Here is a 17,092-nt window from a genome sequence, read left to right as displayed (position 1 = left end):
CTAAGGCTAAATCTCGCTCTATCGTAAATTCACTATTTACGCCTCCCGGTATCGTGTCGGTTCCGTCGCGAAACTTCGACGAGTCATAACTTCTTTGTTATAACTCGGATTTCGACGCTCTTTATATGTACGGAAACCTTCTAACATATACTAAAACTTGGTTGAGATTATTTATTCTTAATCATCATTTGTCAAAAAGTCGTTTTCAACCCCTATTGCCTCTAAATTGACTAGCCCGGATCTACGGGCGTTACATTTAATGTTATATATAGTATAGGGTGTATTTTACACTTTTAAAATACTAAGTGGTCAAATTTAACAATTATATCAATCAAATTTTGAACCAAAACTTTATGGATTTATTAAACCTCTTTTAATTATACACTTTAATTAATTAATAAAACCATAAGGGTGTGATTTGAACTTTTCAAAACAATATTAGGGTTTTAGAATTTAACATTTCTAAATTAAACTTTTAATCAACTTTTAAATTCCAAAACTTGAGGGCAAGTTTTGAAACATTTCAAAACATTAGGGTTTCAACTATTTAAATTTCAAAAACAAAACTTTTGAGTTCAAATTTAAACTATAAAACCTAAGGGGGAAAATGAAACTTTTTCACAAGATAATTCAAATCTAAATTACAAATAATCAAACTTTATCTAATAAAACAAAAGATTATCTAAATTTTGACAATTATCTTCTATTTTGGTAAGGATAATCACCAATTATTGATAAAATTCGGATTTTAGTTATCACTAGCTTGCGACCTGAGGTTGAAAACATTTTGATAAAAGATAAAAATCAATCGCGTTAAAAATCATATATCCTTCATACTTTTAGTTATCACTAGTTTGCGACCTGAGGTTGAAAACATTTTGTGTTTATTGACAAATTCTTATTTCTGTGCACTTCCAGTTAATTCAGAAATGCTCATGAGTTCTATATTTTTCATTTAACTGCAAAATCAAAGCGCATTGGTCAGTGAAGGTACATTGATCAATATGGGTGAGCTGCTAATATGAACGGAAACACTGGTGGGTTTTGAGCTGTCGGGAAGCAAGAAATGAGGAATAATGAAGTTCAATTCATGAAGGAGGCCTAAATGTGATTTTGGTTTGTCCTAATCCTTGTCTTATGATTGTAGGTTGAAAATGAAAATTCTACATGGATGGGAACATATGCACCTTCGAATCTAGGTGGAAAAATGTTTCGCTTTAATTCTTGAAAATGGTTATGAGGAAACCCTTTTGCTAGTAGACTTTAAGGATCAGATAAAGATCAATACGGATATTTGTTGTATTAATTGCATTCTCAAATTCACAATATGATTACGATATCCCTCTTCATATTTCGAATTTTGAGAAATCACAAGGAATTGTTTAGACTTTCAGGAGATATGTTTATCACGTCTTGAAAGGGTTCGAACACATACACTATCTGGATAAAGTGCATAAGCTTAAGAAGACTAATTAAAGGCTTCACGAAGCGTCATGAAATAGGAATTTGCAATTCCATGAAAAAGTCAAAGGGTATTAATTTCTAGAAGTCCAGTTGATTTTTAAGTACATGTCAAAGCTTGTGGGAGCATAATTGGTATGTTGGTATTGCATGATGACAATATTATTCATATGGAACAATGTCTCTAGTTTGCAAGTTGCAAAAATTGGGAATTGTTTCACTATAGTGTGCTTAAGGGAGAGGGCATTCATACTTCATTATGAATCTAAAGTTTTAGATCGTATAGTTTAATCGAACTTAGTCAAAATCGTATATGAATAGTGTGTTGAAATGTTTCAAAATAGAAGATTCTATATGGAAATATTATATCAAGAGATTGAACAGATATTAAATCCTTATATAAGATCAAATGAGTTGAGTCTCATATGCTTCAGATATAGGATCGATTACATATGATATAGTATTTGCTTATTCTAATTTTTCAAATGATCTGAGTATTATGAGAAAAAATGACTAGAATTTTAAGTGACTAGAGTTATACAAACTATCAAGAACATTCTGAGGTTTACTAAATATTGGTTGCTTATAAATGGTTAGAAGTATGGTATTGTTTTGGAAGGACCATAGTGACATGTTTTGGATTGAGATATTCTTGGTTAGAATTGTGGTCATATGGGAATAAGGAAATAATTCCATAACGAGATATGGGTATATGGAAATGTTTCCATAATAAGAATTGGTTTTTAAAATCTACATGTGATTTGGAAACTTTAATGCAAGAGAAGTGCTCAATGAGTGTGCCTTGAATTTGAGACTTCATAACCATGGAATTGTTCAGAGTAACAAGTTCTAGTATAACATTATGTAATATTGAAGGCTCAGAACCTCGACATCACAAAAGGTCATTGCATGTAAAGATGGAATTCCCTTACATATTTGATAATGATAAGAATTTGGAGTTGTTAAATAAGTATCATTGGAATAATGTCCAGTCGGTTTGTTCACAAAGGAAGAACCATATAGAGCCATATTATGCATGTTTGTAACATGGCATGATTGATGTTATCTAATTCAAATGGTTAGTTGATTACTCGAAACATAATACAATAAATAAATTTGAAATTGTTATGGTGATAAAATAGTAAGGATTTTTTTTATATTCGATGGGTGTGATATCATAGTTAATCAGTTTATTATTATGTTTCACTTTGCATTTTTTACTTCTAAAATAATTTTATTATTCAAATTCCACAGTCAGTCATACTTTTGGAAGTAAGTAGCGAATCAAGATTGTCATCAATTGGTTAAAGATTGTCCATAGAAATTGGACATTGCATGGGATTGCTACAACATCCGTGAGTATTTAGAAAATGTAGATTTTGAGTATTGGATAATCATACGCTTAGAGATTACTCAATGAATTTGATCATGAGTAATTCTAAGACGATAATATCTTTTATTCTTCAAATGGAGATATATAAGTTTTAATTTACGAGTCAGTTGTGCATTGGTATTGCGTAAAAGCATCAGTAACATGATGTTATAAACGTAGTGTCATGTATGATTTGGTAAGTAAAGGATACAGTGATATAGTCAAAGTTTATTCGTTCCTATTGCCCTAATGGGAAAAGCGACATATTTGGGGCCCTTGATGATTTGATTTTGGCATTCATGTGCAAGGCCTTGCCTAGACTAAATTGATGTGTTCAATTAGTAGTCTGGATCCAGTCATCACAAATCGAAAATCGGGAAACAGAATCTTGGACCATGAGATTGATTTGAATCCAAGTCTCGTGTCCATACAGTATCTTGCAGAACAAAGGAGTAGCGAATCACTTATCTTAGGGTTGATGTTTAATTTGAATCAGAGTTTTGTAGTGGCTTTGGAAAGCACTCTTTATTGTTAGGTTATACTTACAATTGTGGTTATAGACTTATCCAAGTAGGAGATTATTGGATTAAGGTGTCTAAGCTCATAACTAAATTGGTATAAACTTGCAAATATAAACAAAGTTAGCTAGAAATGATTTTTTGAGAGAGAAAGAAATTGTTTGCTAATATATTATGTGATCAAGATATTAAATGGAAATAAATAGTTGATTTGTTAATTTATTTTGTAATTAATAAATTAATATAAAATCAGTAGTTAATAATTGATTTGTTAATTTATATGATAAATAAATTAATAAGAAATCAACTAGAATTAATAAAATATTAATCAAAACTAATATGGAATTAAATTGGGATTAATTTGAATTAATTAAAGGTGCAAAGGATGAATTGTAATTATTCAATAGTTGAACAAAAGAGACAATTGTAGAACCATTCAATGGTGGATGGTTTTGGGAGCTCTCTTCTAGCGTTTCCAGAAGCCTCCTGGATGCTAATAAGGAAGGGATTTGAATTGTGATTAAATTTATTATTTAATTAATTCAAATTTGGTTTTGTCTGCAAGTTGCGTAAACTATATATAGAAACCCTTGGGCATCAAATTCCGTGGATACCTTTACCTACAAGCTCAGGAACGAAATTTCTATTCATCTCCTCTCTCTCCACTTCATTTTAGGGTTTATAGGGTTTGGGGTGTGAGGCATTAGAGGAATCATACTTTTGATGCTTGTTTTCTAAAGACAAAAAGGAAGGGATTCAAGGAATTGTTTATAATAGCAATTCTAAGGTACGTAAACCATAACACTTTCATGTGTCCTTTCTTAATTGTTAAGTGATTTTCTACATTGATCATTTTGTTGTAACCTAATAAATCCTTTAGTGGTATCAGAGCTACTTGGTGTATCTAACATTGAAAGCACATTTGTGAATCGAACAAAAAATTTCACAAAAACCGTTTTCACGAGATGACAGTGATCCTGTCATGACGTGAACTCGGCTCAAGTCCATAATTTCATGAATTTCTGTCTAATCTGATTTATGTGGTTTTATTTGGTAATTATTTGTTTTATTTTTTGCCAAAATCTGATTTTGCTTGTCTTATATGATTAAAATAAAAACCCTAAATATTATGAGATATTCTTAGAGAAGATAATGATTAACTATAAGATTATTTAAAATGATCCTAATGGATTAATTAAATATAATTATTTAATTCCTAAATGATTTAATTAATTTAATTAATTGTTTAATTAAAGGATAAAGATAAATCACAATTACTTTAATATATACTTTAATTAAAAGTTTAATTCAGATAATTAATATTTAAACCTAGTATTTTGAAAAGTTTTAAAATAGATCTTATATATATTTATTAAAAGTTAATTACTATATGTATAAGATAAAGTCGGTCGGATCGTTGGTAAGTTCATTCACGAAATCATGCTATAAAAAGGTATAAGGAAACGGCCTATAAAATAATCGTTGAATGAGTGTCCTTTTTATCCGTCGCTCTTCTATGATAACATATCAATTATTGTAATGAAAAAAGATAAAATATAAATTTGTTAAAATCTAATTAATAGAAAGTGTGTGTTTAACAATATATATGTAGGTTACAAAAAAATATATAATATAAATATACTTTTTGGACTAATAAATCAACTTAAAAGAATATGTTAGAATTAAAACAATATTTATCTTATTTTTTTATTCCATTTTTTATGAAAAACTGAAAATGAGTTGAAAATGGTCTAACTCCAATCTAAAATGCTTGTTAATTTCCTTAAAAAATGGTGATATTGTTCTCAATATTTTATTTATTTCTTTATCACTCACACTACTCACCACCACTATCCCTGGTCACCACCACTGTCGTTACCTTTTCAAGCAAGAACTAGAACCAAGCATTTTCTAATTGATTGTATTGCTAAAAAATAACAAGGTCCAAATTTGCAAATGAAAATCCAACTTGGAAGATAAAAAAAAGGATGAAGTTTAGAAAGAAATATAATATAAAATGAGAAATGAAATTCAGAAACGCTAACCATCCTTCAATTAACACCATGTTGTTGAACACATTTAAAGTTGTTTGATTTGGTGTTCACCTGGTCAGGTCAGACGGAAATATCCGATTGGGTTTAGTGTTTGATTTGTGAATTATGTAACGGACTCGGTCCATAAAAACCATTAATTCAGCCTGCCAAATAAAATAGCTAACCAAGGGAAAAGACATGCTTTGCCCCATTTACCCAGCGACGCAACCAAGAGAACGCAACATACATAAAAAATCTTTCATCGCCTCCATCTCTGTCGGTAAGGTGTGCAATACATTTCTGATCCATTGTCTCTCCGATCCCTATAATATTTATAACTTCTTCAATCGATTTTTCTAAGGTCTACAATCGATTTGTACAATAGATTTTTGTTCAATTACAAGTTATGAAGGATTAAATGCAAAGGTTTATTCAAGCGTAGTATGTTTGGGATATCTTTTCCAAAAAGCTAGGTTTACTTTTCCAAAAAGTCAGTTTTCCTTCTTTAAAAATCCAAAAAAAGCTTTAAAGGGCTTTCCCAAACATTTTTTGTTTGTTATTTTTTACCAAAAGTTTTTTTTTTCCTCTCAAAAATATCCCAAACACCTCCTAAACTGCATAAGAATCAAGAAAAAGTTTATAATCAAGGAAAAGACTGTCCTCCGTTGGTAATCTTGGTTGGTACCTTTACCAGTTCCACTAATAGAGAAGTTGAGAGAGAAAATAGAGCATAAATGATTCATCATAAGCTAATGGGAAGAAGGAATGTGATGAGAGTAGCATGGGGAAGTTGGATAAGGATGATGAATGAAAATTCAGATACAAAATCAACTTCTAATTGGATAATCTAAAGGCATTAACAAAATGCATAATCTTTTTCTGCAGTTCAAAAACACAATTAAAAAGGTTGTCTTTCTCGTAAATTTTTATATATTCAATTCATAAAAATCATCTAATTCATATTCAAATCTTACTGTGGATGGTGCTCATATTTTACTTTTACATAGACAATGTCGCCGAAAAAGGGTTAAAGGGGTCTTGTAAAGATTCAAGATTGCATTGCTACCACGAGAATCGGCTTTTTATACAATCAACCAAAAATCACTTCCATTACCAAATTCACATGGTAAATACGATAAGAACATAGAGATATAACACCATACCAATAACCAATGTATAGAGAATTTACATATCCCAAACTATTACGTTCTTTTAAACCAACTCCCTAACGACAACATAATCAAGAAATATAGGTTTGGTATGTAAAGATTGCATACACCCATACGACAAAAAAGAAAATTCCAAACACCACTTCTACTTAACAAAAGGCAAACTAAGCACGTTCACCTCGGATACGCCTGGCCAACTGGATATCTTTGGGCATGATGGTAACCCTCTTGGCATGAATGGCACACAAGTTGGTGTCCTCGAAGAGACCAACAAGGTATGCTTCAGCTGCTTCTTGAAGGGCCAACACAGCGTGGCTTTGGAACCTCAGATCAGTCTACAAATCAAGAAATTGGTTAGAACATGAATGAGTATAGAGTTTGTATGACATAAGTCCTGAACATGGAAAAAAACGCTACCTTGAAATCCTGGGCGATTTCACGAACAAGCCTTTGGAACGGCAACTTGCGGATAAGAAGCTCTGTGCTCTTCTGGTACTTGCGGATCTCACTGTATTCATAACATGAATCGAAGATCAAACATTTAAGCAACGCGTTTATTGATCTAGAATTTGGCATATCGATTACAAAGATTCTAGGTTTTGAATTGAAAGTTGGTATTTTACCGGAGAGCGACGGTTCCAGGGCGGTAACGATGAGGCTTCTTCACTCCTCCGGTTGTTGGTGCGGATTTCCTGGCAGCCTGTTAAATTCAACACGAAATTCAAAAGGATTATGAAGAATTCTTTCTGGCAAACCTATTCGATTATAATTAAAAGAAAGATGTCGGAGGAAATCGAATCAGACGTACCTTAGTAGCAAGTTGCTTTCGGGGAGCTTTTCCACCGGTGGATTTACGAGCGGTCTGCTTTGTACGGGCCATTGTGATTCAGATTCAAACAAAAACTGAAAAGTAATTACGAAAAATGTTCAGAACTGTAATCAAGAAATTAAACAAAAGAACCGTACCAAAACAGAAGGAAAGTTGAAAATTTGTACCTAATTGGAAGAAGGATTTGAAGATTGGAGAGATTTGGGAGGGCTAGGGTTTCAAATTGGGGAAAATCTAATGGGTAAAGAAGTGGTTGTGTAATATATATACGAAGGGATGAAACGTAGGGTTCAAGTCTGCAACGGCTCTGTGATGGTTTGAAACAGTCATCAATCCTCGGTCTCTGTGCTGATTGGTTATTTTCTGTGACGTGGAGATTTCTAATTGGACATAATAATTTGACGAGGATCGCCAAATATTTGTGTTTCTTTAGTGTTTTATTTGAACTCGACTCGGTCTTTTGTGTTTCTTTGAATCCGGTTGTCTTCCGAGTTGAAAGAAGAATGACTCGGTTGCACTTGTAGAGATTATAATATAATAATAATTTAACAAAAACAAATTTTAAAACGGTCAATGTGGTTTTTGAAATTCGACACTTTCACTATATTTTCGAAAATTGTTATAATAATAGTTTTATTGTTTTAAATCATATACGGTTTTTTTTTTTTTTTTGCTATATTGCTTAAGATCGTAGTTTTGAATTTTTTTTAACCATCGAAGTCTCAATTAATTCGATTTAGTCATTGAAAACCATGCAAAATAATCTATAGTTGAGTTCTGATTAAACTACTAGGTGTGGGCAACATATTATATGTTACCACATCCAAAAAGTATCATGTCAGCATCCTATTCATACATGGGTGTTATAACACTCAATGTGGAAATGGACAACATCTAATAACATATGATAACACCAATTATTTTCTATTTTATTTTCTATATTTTTTTGAAGTTTTTTTTTTCTATATTTCGAATTTGTTTTTTTTTTATTTATTTATATTTGAAAAGTAAAAAATAAAATTTTAATAAAACTTAAATTAAAAACAACATTAAAAAAATTACAACAAAACACAAAAACATTTAAAAACCTAAAAAGCAAAATAAAAATAAAAATAAAAAATAAAAAAGATGATAAAACCTATATTTTTGGCCTAAAGCTATTCATCTTCGTTTTCGTGACCAACAAAGATGTAATCCGCCAAATCTTCACGGAATTGTTTGTGTTTTCGTTGATCTTGAATATCAACCACTCTATGTAAATATTATGATATCCCTGGTTGAAATTGCACATGTCTTGGCTCCGTAGGTGAATACGTTGCAATATTGCGTCATTTATCTTCGACAACCATGTTATACATTATGATAGATGCATACATGATATATCGTAGACTATCTAACTCATAAGGTCTTGTTGCATGTTCAACTATGTGTCATTTTAATTTCAAAACCCCAAAAGCACGTTCAACATCCTAACGTGCTCCTTCTTGTCGTCTCTTGAAATATTTGTCCCTTGGATCTATTTGGTGTCGAAACGCCTTCACAAACGTGGAATATTGTGGGTATATTCCGTCTGTAAGGTAATACCCAAACTTATATTCGTTTCCATTCACTGTGAATGGAGCATCCGGGGCTTTTCCTGACAAAAGATCGTCAAATGTTGGTGATTGATCGAGAACGTTAACGTCGTTGTTAGAACCCGCAACCCGAAAAAATCATGTCAAATCCATAAATCTTGCGAAGCAACAGCCTCTAAGACCAACGAAGGCGCTTTGTGACATCCCCAAAATCTCGGCCAGAAAAGACCGATTTCATTTATGCTTTTAAAATAATTTTCAGAGTAAATCCTTTTGATTTGAAAGAGTTGCGGAATTTGTTCCCAAAAACAAAACATGATAAAACAATGTTTATCAAAGCATTTCATAAAAGAAATGTATTTTTCATTATATAATCAAAACTCGGGGTGTCATGTTCCGATACAAACCAATAAGCATAAACGATAACATTACAAGTCATTCAACAAATATATACATATACAGACTTGTCAAACAAAACAACTGATGGTTCATCCATCTCATGCCCTCGCGCCACTTCCTGTAATACAAATAAAATTGAGTAGGTCAGGCTTGGGAGCCTGGTGAGCATATAGGGTTTTCAACCCACAATAAATAATCATATTTAATTTTCACCAACCAACAATAACCCAATTACCTATTTCCGTTATTCTCACTTTATGTCCCTAAAACAACTAACACAAGGGACCTAGTCTAAGAATATTTCATCGGGGCGACAACACATGCTTCGAGGGTACCTCAGCAATATAAGTCAAATAAGGCAACCATGAGGGGGATGGAGTACAGCAAATGAACACCCGAATTCATTAACACCTACAGGTGGCGAACCTGCTAATGTTTCCACAAGACTGTCTAGAATAGCCAGTGGTCATCATCTAAACTCCGCTAGATGACTAAATCAAACAACAACGAGGCCTCTCATCTGTTTATTACACACCAACTATCTACCCATGTTCTACCCAACATATTAGTAGATAAAATATACATTTTGTATACATAGTTAAAAAACCTGTATAGCATGCTTTAATCAACATATATTTCACATAACAGATGAGGCACACACACACATAACACATATCTCATAGAGAATAAATCATATCTATGAGTTAGAAGAAAGTGAATACACATTCACACACATAACCACAAAATTATACACATAATACGTATTCCGTATAAAATACTTCATAATTATGCGTTAAAAGAAAGTAACCACACACTTACTTGATCAGAAGATGATCAGACAGCACTACGACTTGCAAAAGTAGTAATCCTCAGCAGATCTGGAAGATCTCATCAAAAATCGAACTTCTCGCGGGCAGAGCTTCGGCTCGGGAACCACACTTCTCGGGATCTTCGGGATCTTGGGACTTGCCTCGGGGCTTGAGTATGATACCGAGGCTTCGGGATATTTCTGGCATGCAAAACGATGCAAAACGGGAGAGAGAATAGAGGAAATTGGCAAAAGACTCGGCTGCCTTCGGATCCTATTTATAGGAGGCTGGAGCCTCGGAGTACACGGGGCGTACTGCAGTACGCAGCGCGTACTACTTCTGAAATCGTCACTGCATGCATCATTCGAAATGTCGACACTCTTCGGAGTACGCGGGGCGTACGTCGGATCGGACCGGTGACTCGTCTTCGGATAATGCCGGATTAAAAGATTAATTTTAATTACAAAATATTTAATAAACTTCGGAAATTCATATCTTCTTCATACGAACTCCGTTTTCGATATTCTTTATATCCACGCGAAGGTGAGACCACGCTCTACAACTTTCGTTTAGACTCCGTCGGCTAATTTCGACTTTATTTTTATTATTTATTTTTAATAGGCCGTAACAGAAAAACTTCGTTATAAATTCATAACTTCTTCGTTTGACGTTCGTTCTCGCCTAACTTTTTATCGCTTCGATACCAACAATGAGATCTTCGATTCTCATTTAGATTGCTTCGGCCAAAAACCCCTCGATCTCAAATCGAGTAAAACAGACTGCACACTGCTAAGCCGAAACTTCGATAAATCATAACTTCCTCATACGAAGTCAGATTTGGGCATTCTATATATATATTCGGAAACCTCGTTTCAACTACTACAACATTATCCCAAGATATTAAGTTTATTTTACACTTAATTTTTGACGCTTATTTTTATTTTTAATTAATCAAACCACATAATTAAACAATTAAGCACAAAACACACCATACTTAAATAATACAATCTTATTATTTCAAAACGGGTTACAGAGGTTAACCTAGACTATTACATTGCTAAAAATGGCTAGCCCGGAAACACAGGCTTTACACGCTTCATGATGACCGCTCAAATACTGGCCTTTCCACGCTACGGGGCAATTTCTCCATTTCGAATGTGTGCGGTCAATGCTCCCAAGCATACCCGGAAAACCATGTTGTAACACCCGGATTCCCAGATATATTATTTTATTCCTTTATTTTTAGAGGTTGGGAGGGGACTCGGCGAGTTGGTGTTTAGACTCGTCGAGTATGGTCGCGGATTCGTATCCGGGTTCACAGCTGGACTTGACGAGTTCATGAGTGGACTCGGCGAGTCCACGCTGTTTAATGAAACCATAATTTCCTGGGTTTAGGACCTATTTAAAGGCCCTTAGGGTCGTCATTTGCGGCTACCAAACCCCAGAGAGAAACCCTAAGAGATCTAGAGCGTTTGTGAGGAAGGAGAGGCCATTCTTGATCATTTTGTTGGTGTAATTGCAAGAAGGAGGTGACCAAGGCAAGAGGAGGCTGAAGGAGGTGCGATTCTGGTGACTTCAGAGTTCATAGACTTCATCTTGAGGTATTTATTCGGACCTTCTTCAGATTGGTGTTGATTCTTAGAGTTAGGATTTTCTAACCCCCTTTAGAGGATGGATATGTGGAGCAATTGTTCCCCTCTCGAGTTTATGCTTTGGATATGGACTCAAAGAGGTCCAGAGACCTTAACCCTTAGAGCTTTATGAGTTATTTTGGGAGCCATGAACTTAGGATGTTATTTTTGGGGCTAAATCACCAAGTGAGACCATCTGGATGTTATATGTGTGTCAAGGTCTGAACTTTATGTGATTAACATGCTTGGGAAGGTCAGATCTATGGATTAAAGGAACAGATCTGACCTCAGGAGGTCTATGGAGTTTGTGCATGGCATGAACTCGCCGAGTCCAAAGATCAAACTCGGCGAGTAGGGTTAGGGTTTCCCGTAAATCACTCAGTGAGTAGACTTGCCGAGTTGGGGAAATAACTCAGTGAGTCAGAGGGGGATTAGGGGACTGGAGTTCAAGGCAGAACTCGCCGAGTTGTTCTTGAAACTCGGCGAGTTGAGACGAGGTGGCCCCGCGATTCATGCCAGGTGTGACTCGTCGAGCAAGGGGAGGAACTCGACGTGCCAAGTGGGACTAAAGAGTTAGTGGACATGTGTAGACTCGCCGAGTCGCCCAAGTGCACTCGACGAGTCGGGTCAAAGTTTGACCATTGACTTTTGTTGACTTTTAGGGTTTGGTCAACAATGTGGCCTTTTAGCTAAAAGAGGGGTAAAATGGTCTTTTGCCTGCTGAAGGTGCCTAGAGAGGGTTGAGTCTAATCCTGAGAGTTATATTTATGAGAATATTTACTTTATGTGATTAGGCGGAGGCTAGATCATATTTCTACCGAGTCAGAGATTTACCAAGAAATATGAGGTGAGTCTTCTCACTATACTTTACCTAGTGTGGTAACAGAATTATGTGACAAAGTATTTCAGAGTTATATGCCAGAGTATTTGCATGTTATTATGTGTTGTGATTTATTGTGATATGTGATATGCATGATTCAGAGTTTACAGAGTTAGGACCAGTGGGTCCACAGAGTTATGGGACCAAGAGGGTCCCACGGAGATATTCGACCGGAGGGTCAACAGAGTTACAGCCTTGAGTGGCTGATATGTGTTTATGTGGTATTTTGGGGAACTCACTAAGCAAATATGCTTGCAGTGTTATGTGTGGTGTTTCAGGTACCAGCGATGATCGCGGAAAGGCGCCGGCATAACTCCTACACACGCACACTGGAGTTTATATGTTTTGATCTTGGGGTTTTGTATTAAAATGATGATGATACAATGTTTTAAATGTGGATGTGAATGAAATTATATGATTTTTAAAATGCGAAAAATTGTTTAAATTTTTACGGTGTTACACATGTCTTTCTTCATGCACCGCATATAGTTGTTGCATATCATGCAACGAAGGTTTGCGCAAGTATTGGTCACCGAAGGTTTCAACAACACATCTTGCCAATAAATACAAACTTTCTCGTGCGGTCCTCTCAGACATTCTCATATATTCGTCAACAAAATTGGGCGACTCTCCCATTGCCATAAGTTTTATTGCAGCAACACATTTTTGCAACCCTGTGAAGCCTCGTTTGCCTCTAGCATCATATCTCATTTGGAAAAATTCATACCTAAATAAATATTAAACATGTAAAAATTGTATTTATTTTATCTAAAAGTGACATTTTATAAATTATAAAATTGAAACAAACAATACCTAAATAAATATTAAACATGTAAAAATTGTATTTATTTTATCTAAAAGTGACATTTTATAAATTATAAAAATTGAAACAAACAATACCTAAATAAATATTAAACATGTAAAAATTGCATTTATTTTATCTAAAGGTGACATTTTGTAATTTATAAAAGTTAAAACAAACGATACCTTGCTGCCATAGCATTGACTATCCTTTCAAAGACATTTTTTCACAAACGGAATCTTCTTTTGAAATCGCTTGGCTGGTAGACATAATTTTCGGCAAAGTAATCGTTAACTAGCCGTCTATGCCCTTCCTCACGATCTTTATCTAACGCCGCACGTCGCGTGAGTAGTGGACTTGGATCTGGTTGTAGTAGGTTGTCTGTATAATACCGGTACATCATAGTCACGTACAAATCGTCTTCATCGTTATCATTGTTGTACGGATGAGCCGGATCAAGACGATTCATATTTTGGTTTTGAAATATTGAAAGAATTATGTAGTTGAAATATTGAAATATCGAGACAAATTTATGTTTTTTGTATTTAAAAATGATATAAGTTGTATGTATTTATAGTGTAATTTTTTTTAATTAGTTACCATTTGAGAAAAACGGTCGAAATTGTGACCGTTTGCATCAATTATACGCGTTATGGCTTGTTGTCGTGATAACATTTGGTAACATAACACCTAATAATAACGGCAAGTCGGGGTGGTGTTCCACCCGTTATGGCGCCGTTATTAGGTGTCATGTCACCTATAACGAGAAGCCCCGTTGCCCACACCCGTCCCTCTTAGTTTTGTCAATTACAACGCAGTTGATTCTCTGATATCCTAAATTAGATTATTAAATATATTAAATTTGACCCCTAATTCTCAAAAAAAAAAAAATAACATTAATATTCTATTAAAAATTAAATTCAGTTTTGATTTTTTCTTTTTTACTTTTTTCTTAAAACTAAAGATGGGTTTCAAAATTTTTTACCTTTTTATGTTTTCCTTTTTTATTTATGTTGAAATTAAATTTACATGAAAATAATAAATAATATAAACATTTATATGTAAATCTGTTTATTATGATTTTATAACAAATAATTTATACATGTTGGAAATGTGTATGTATAATCTTATTTAACATTTCTTTATATTAATTCTACCAATTAAGTAAAATCGAGTAAATTACATATTTGATCCCATAATATATATTTATATTTATAATTTCCGTCAAATTTATTTATTTCCTACTTTTCAAGTTATAATTTTTTACATTTACTTGAATCAAATAAATAAACATTAGAAAATAATAAATAACTAAAATTATATAAAAAATTAAATAAATAAATAAAACTCAAAGGCCAAAGTTTTAATAAACTAATATATACATACATTTTATATTATTTGAAAAACATCAACGAAATTTATCAAATTAATTAGAAACACACACACACACGCACGCGCACACACACACACACACACACACACACACATATATATATATATATATATATATATATATATATATATATATATATATAGAGAGAGAGAGAGAGAGAAGACTCAGAAAAAAATAAAAAAGTACGAAAAGAATAAAAAATGAAAAAAAAAACTTAAAATTGAGTTTAGTTTTAATAAAATATAATAATAAAAAAACAAACAAACAAATTTCATAGTTCGGATCAAATTTAACATGATCAGAAGTTCAATGTCTGATTTATGATGTCATGTACGCAGGGGGGTCGGGTAACCGGCTACAATAGGTCGTAAGGGAAAAACGAGTCAAAACTCAAAGTTTAGGGTCCAATTTAGCGTGATCATATTTTCAGTGGTTAACTCGAGTTAATTTTGAGATTTTGATGTTCAAAAAAAGTCAAATCTCCTTTAAAGTAAAAGTTAAATACTTTTGAAATGACATATTTATCATTTTTTTGCCATTTATTTAAGAAATTGTTTGTGAAAGTTATCATTGAGTGACTTGTGTCGCCATTATTGGGCTATCAAGTTTCCCTTTTTTTTTCTCCTTAAGGATTATTTGTTCCTTGTAAGATTCCTTGTATTCGTCGTGTTTTGAAGTTACTTCTTGATGGAGGAAAATCCATTTCAAGCATATATGGACGAGTCATCGCCTCACTAAACGCAAACTGACCCCCCTCCCAAATCAACCAATTCTTGTGTCGTTTTCCCCTTCTAAACCAGTCTTAATTTTGTATCATATGGTTGATGTGTCGAACTCTAACGAGGTGTTAGATAATAATAATTTGGTTATACCTCTCTTTGGTACTCATCCCCCTCTCGTGTTCCTTCGAATCAAAGTATATCTGAAGAATTAGAAATTGTGTTGCGTAAATTACTAACAATATGTAACATTTTAAAACCGGGACTATGATTTTTTCCCTCTTTCATGAATAAAATAAAACTTTAGAAGTAAATCAAAGTAAGCAAATAAAATAATAAATAAATAAATAAGTTGAATTTGTAATTATGATGAAAAGTTAAGTATCAAATTATGGGAATTTAAAATAAGGTTAAACTTTAGACTTTCACGTTAAAGTTTAAAAATAGAAGGACTAGTTTTGCCAACTTACAAACTATTTGACCAAGTATTGATTATTCATGGTCCATATGACAAAAAGAATGTGGTTTAGTGGTCAAAGTATAAGAGATGGAGGTTCATTTAAAATATTTAGTCAAATGGTGTCATTTATGAGAAGTTTGAAAGTGAAGGACCAAACATACCAAATCTTGAAAGTTAGAAGCTAATTATTGGGACTTCTCCCTCATTTGATTTGGATGAAAGAGAGTGTGCGAAACGAGGGAGATAGTTGGCGAGTTTGATTATGCTAACATTCAAAATAAAGCATCTTCATTAGTGAATTAAGGTATAACCTTCTCTAATTTCTCTAAAAATCAAACCTAGGGTTTAGATTGAACCCCAAATATGAAAATGGTGATTATATTTTTGATTGATTTTAGATTCATGGATGATTTTAAATCAATTCCAATTTTTTTGTAATGCCTCGTTTCTGGTACGTAATTGATCTACTTTTATATCATTTGTATTAGTGACTCGACGAGTGGCAGCCCTAACTCGTCGAGTAGATCCGAGGTTGGGACGCGGGTTTAAGTAATTTGCTCGCCGAGTCCGCGCTTGGACTCAACAAGTAGGTCAGTCTGGATGAAACCCTGATTAAAGGGTTTGCACTCTATTTAAACAACATTATGAGCTTCAAGTCCAACCTCCATCACCTCCAGAGCATTTCTTTCGAACCCTAAATTCCATTTTGGCAAGCTTGAGCTTTCTTAGTGATTTGGAGGGTTTTTGTTGCATTGTGTATCTAGTAGAAGAGTTGGAAGGAAGAAGGATCAAGGGAGAAGGACTAGATTCAAGAGCAACATCAGTTTCTCTTCACTTTAAGGTAATCAAGCTCAAAACTTGACTTGTGGTTTTATAGATTTTCTCCTTTGCCCCTTTATGGAGTTTCGTGGTCAATAAGCATGATCCTTAAGACTTGAACGACCCAAGTCGATTCACCTTCAGATATGGACTCTAGAACCGAGTTCATGGGATAAAGATGCAAGCTTTATGGCCATATTAGCCCATGTGCCCCTTTAAGGCCT

The 17,092-nt window shown here is 33.6% G+C and overlaps 2 protein-coding genes across 2 annotated transcripts; both read right to left on the bottom strand.

Annotated features, from left to right (window-relative positions):
* Positions 1-6,515: 6,515 nt before the first annotated feature.
* LOC111886544 (histone H3.3) lies at positions 6,516-7,703 on the bottom strand. Its single transcript, XM_023882800.3, has 5 exons — positions 7,550-7,703; positions 7,362-7,456; positions 7,177-7,253; positions 6,971-7,061; positions 6,516-6,888 (listed from the first exon to the last, which is right to left on the bottom strand). Exons 2-5 carry the CDS (start codon positions 7,431-7,433, stop codon positions 6,718-6,720), a joined length of 411 nt encoding a protein of 136 aa, XP_023738568.1. The 5' UTR covers positions 7,434-7,456; positions 7,550-7,703; the 3' UTR covers positions 6,516-6,717.
* A 5,428-nt stretch (positions 7,704-13,131) lies between these two features.
* On the bottom strand, positions 13,132-13,946 carry LOC128133585 (uncharacterized). Its single transcript, XM_052771083.1, has 2 exons — positions 13,708-13,946; positions 13,132-13,402 (listed from the first exon to the last, which is right to left on the bottom strand). Exons 1-2 carry the CDS (start codon positions 13,944-13,946, stop codon positions 13,132-13,134), a joined length of 510 nt encoding a protein of 169 aa, XP_052627043.1.
* Between the last annotated feature and the right edge of the window lie 3,146 nt (positions 13,947-17,092).

This window comes from Lactuca sativa, chromosome 4 (genome assembly GCF_002870075.4).
Source record: "Lactuca sativa cultivar Salinas chromosome 4, Lsat_Salinas_v11, whole genome shotgun sequence".
Classification (NCBI taxonomy): Eukaryota; Viridiplantae; Streptophyta; class Magnoliopsida; order Asterales; family Asteraceae; genus Lactuca; species Lactuca sativa.
This window is presented reverse-complemented; position numbering and strand designations above follow the sequence as displayed.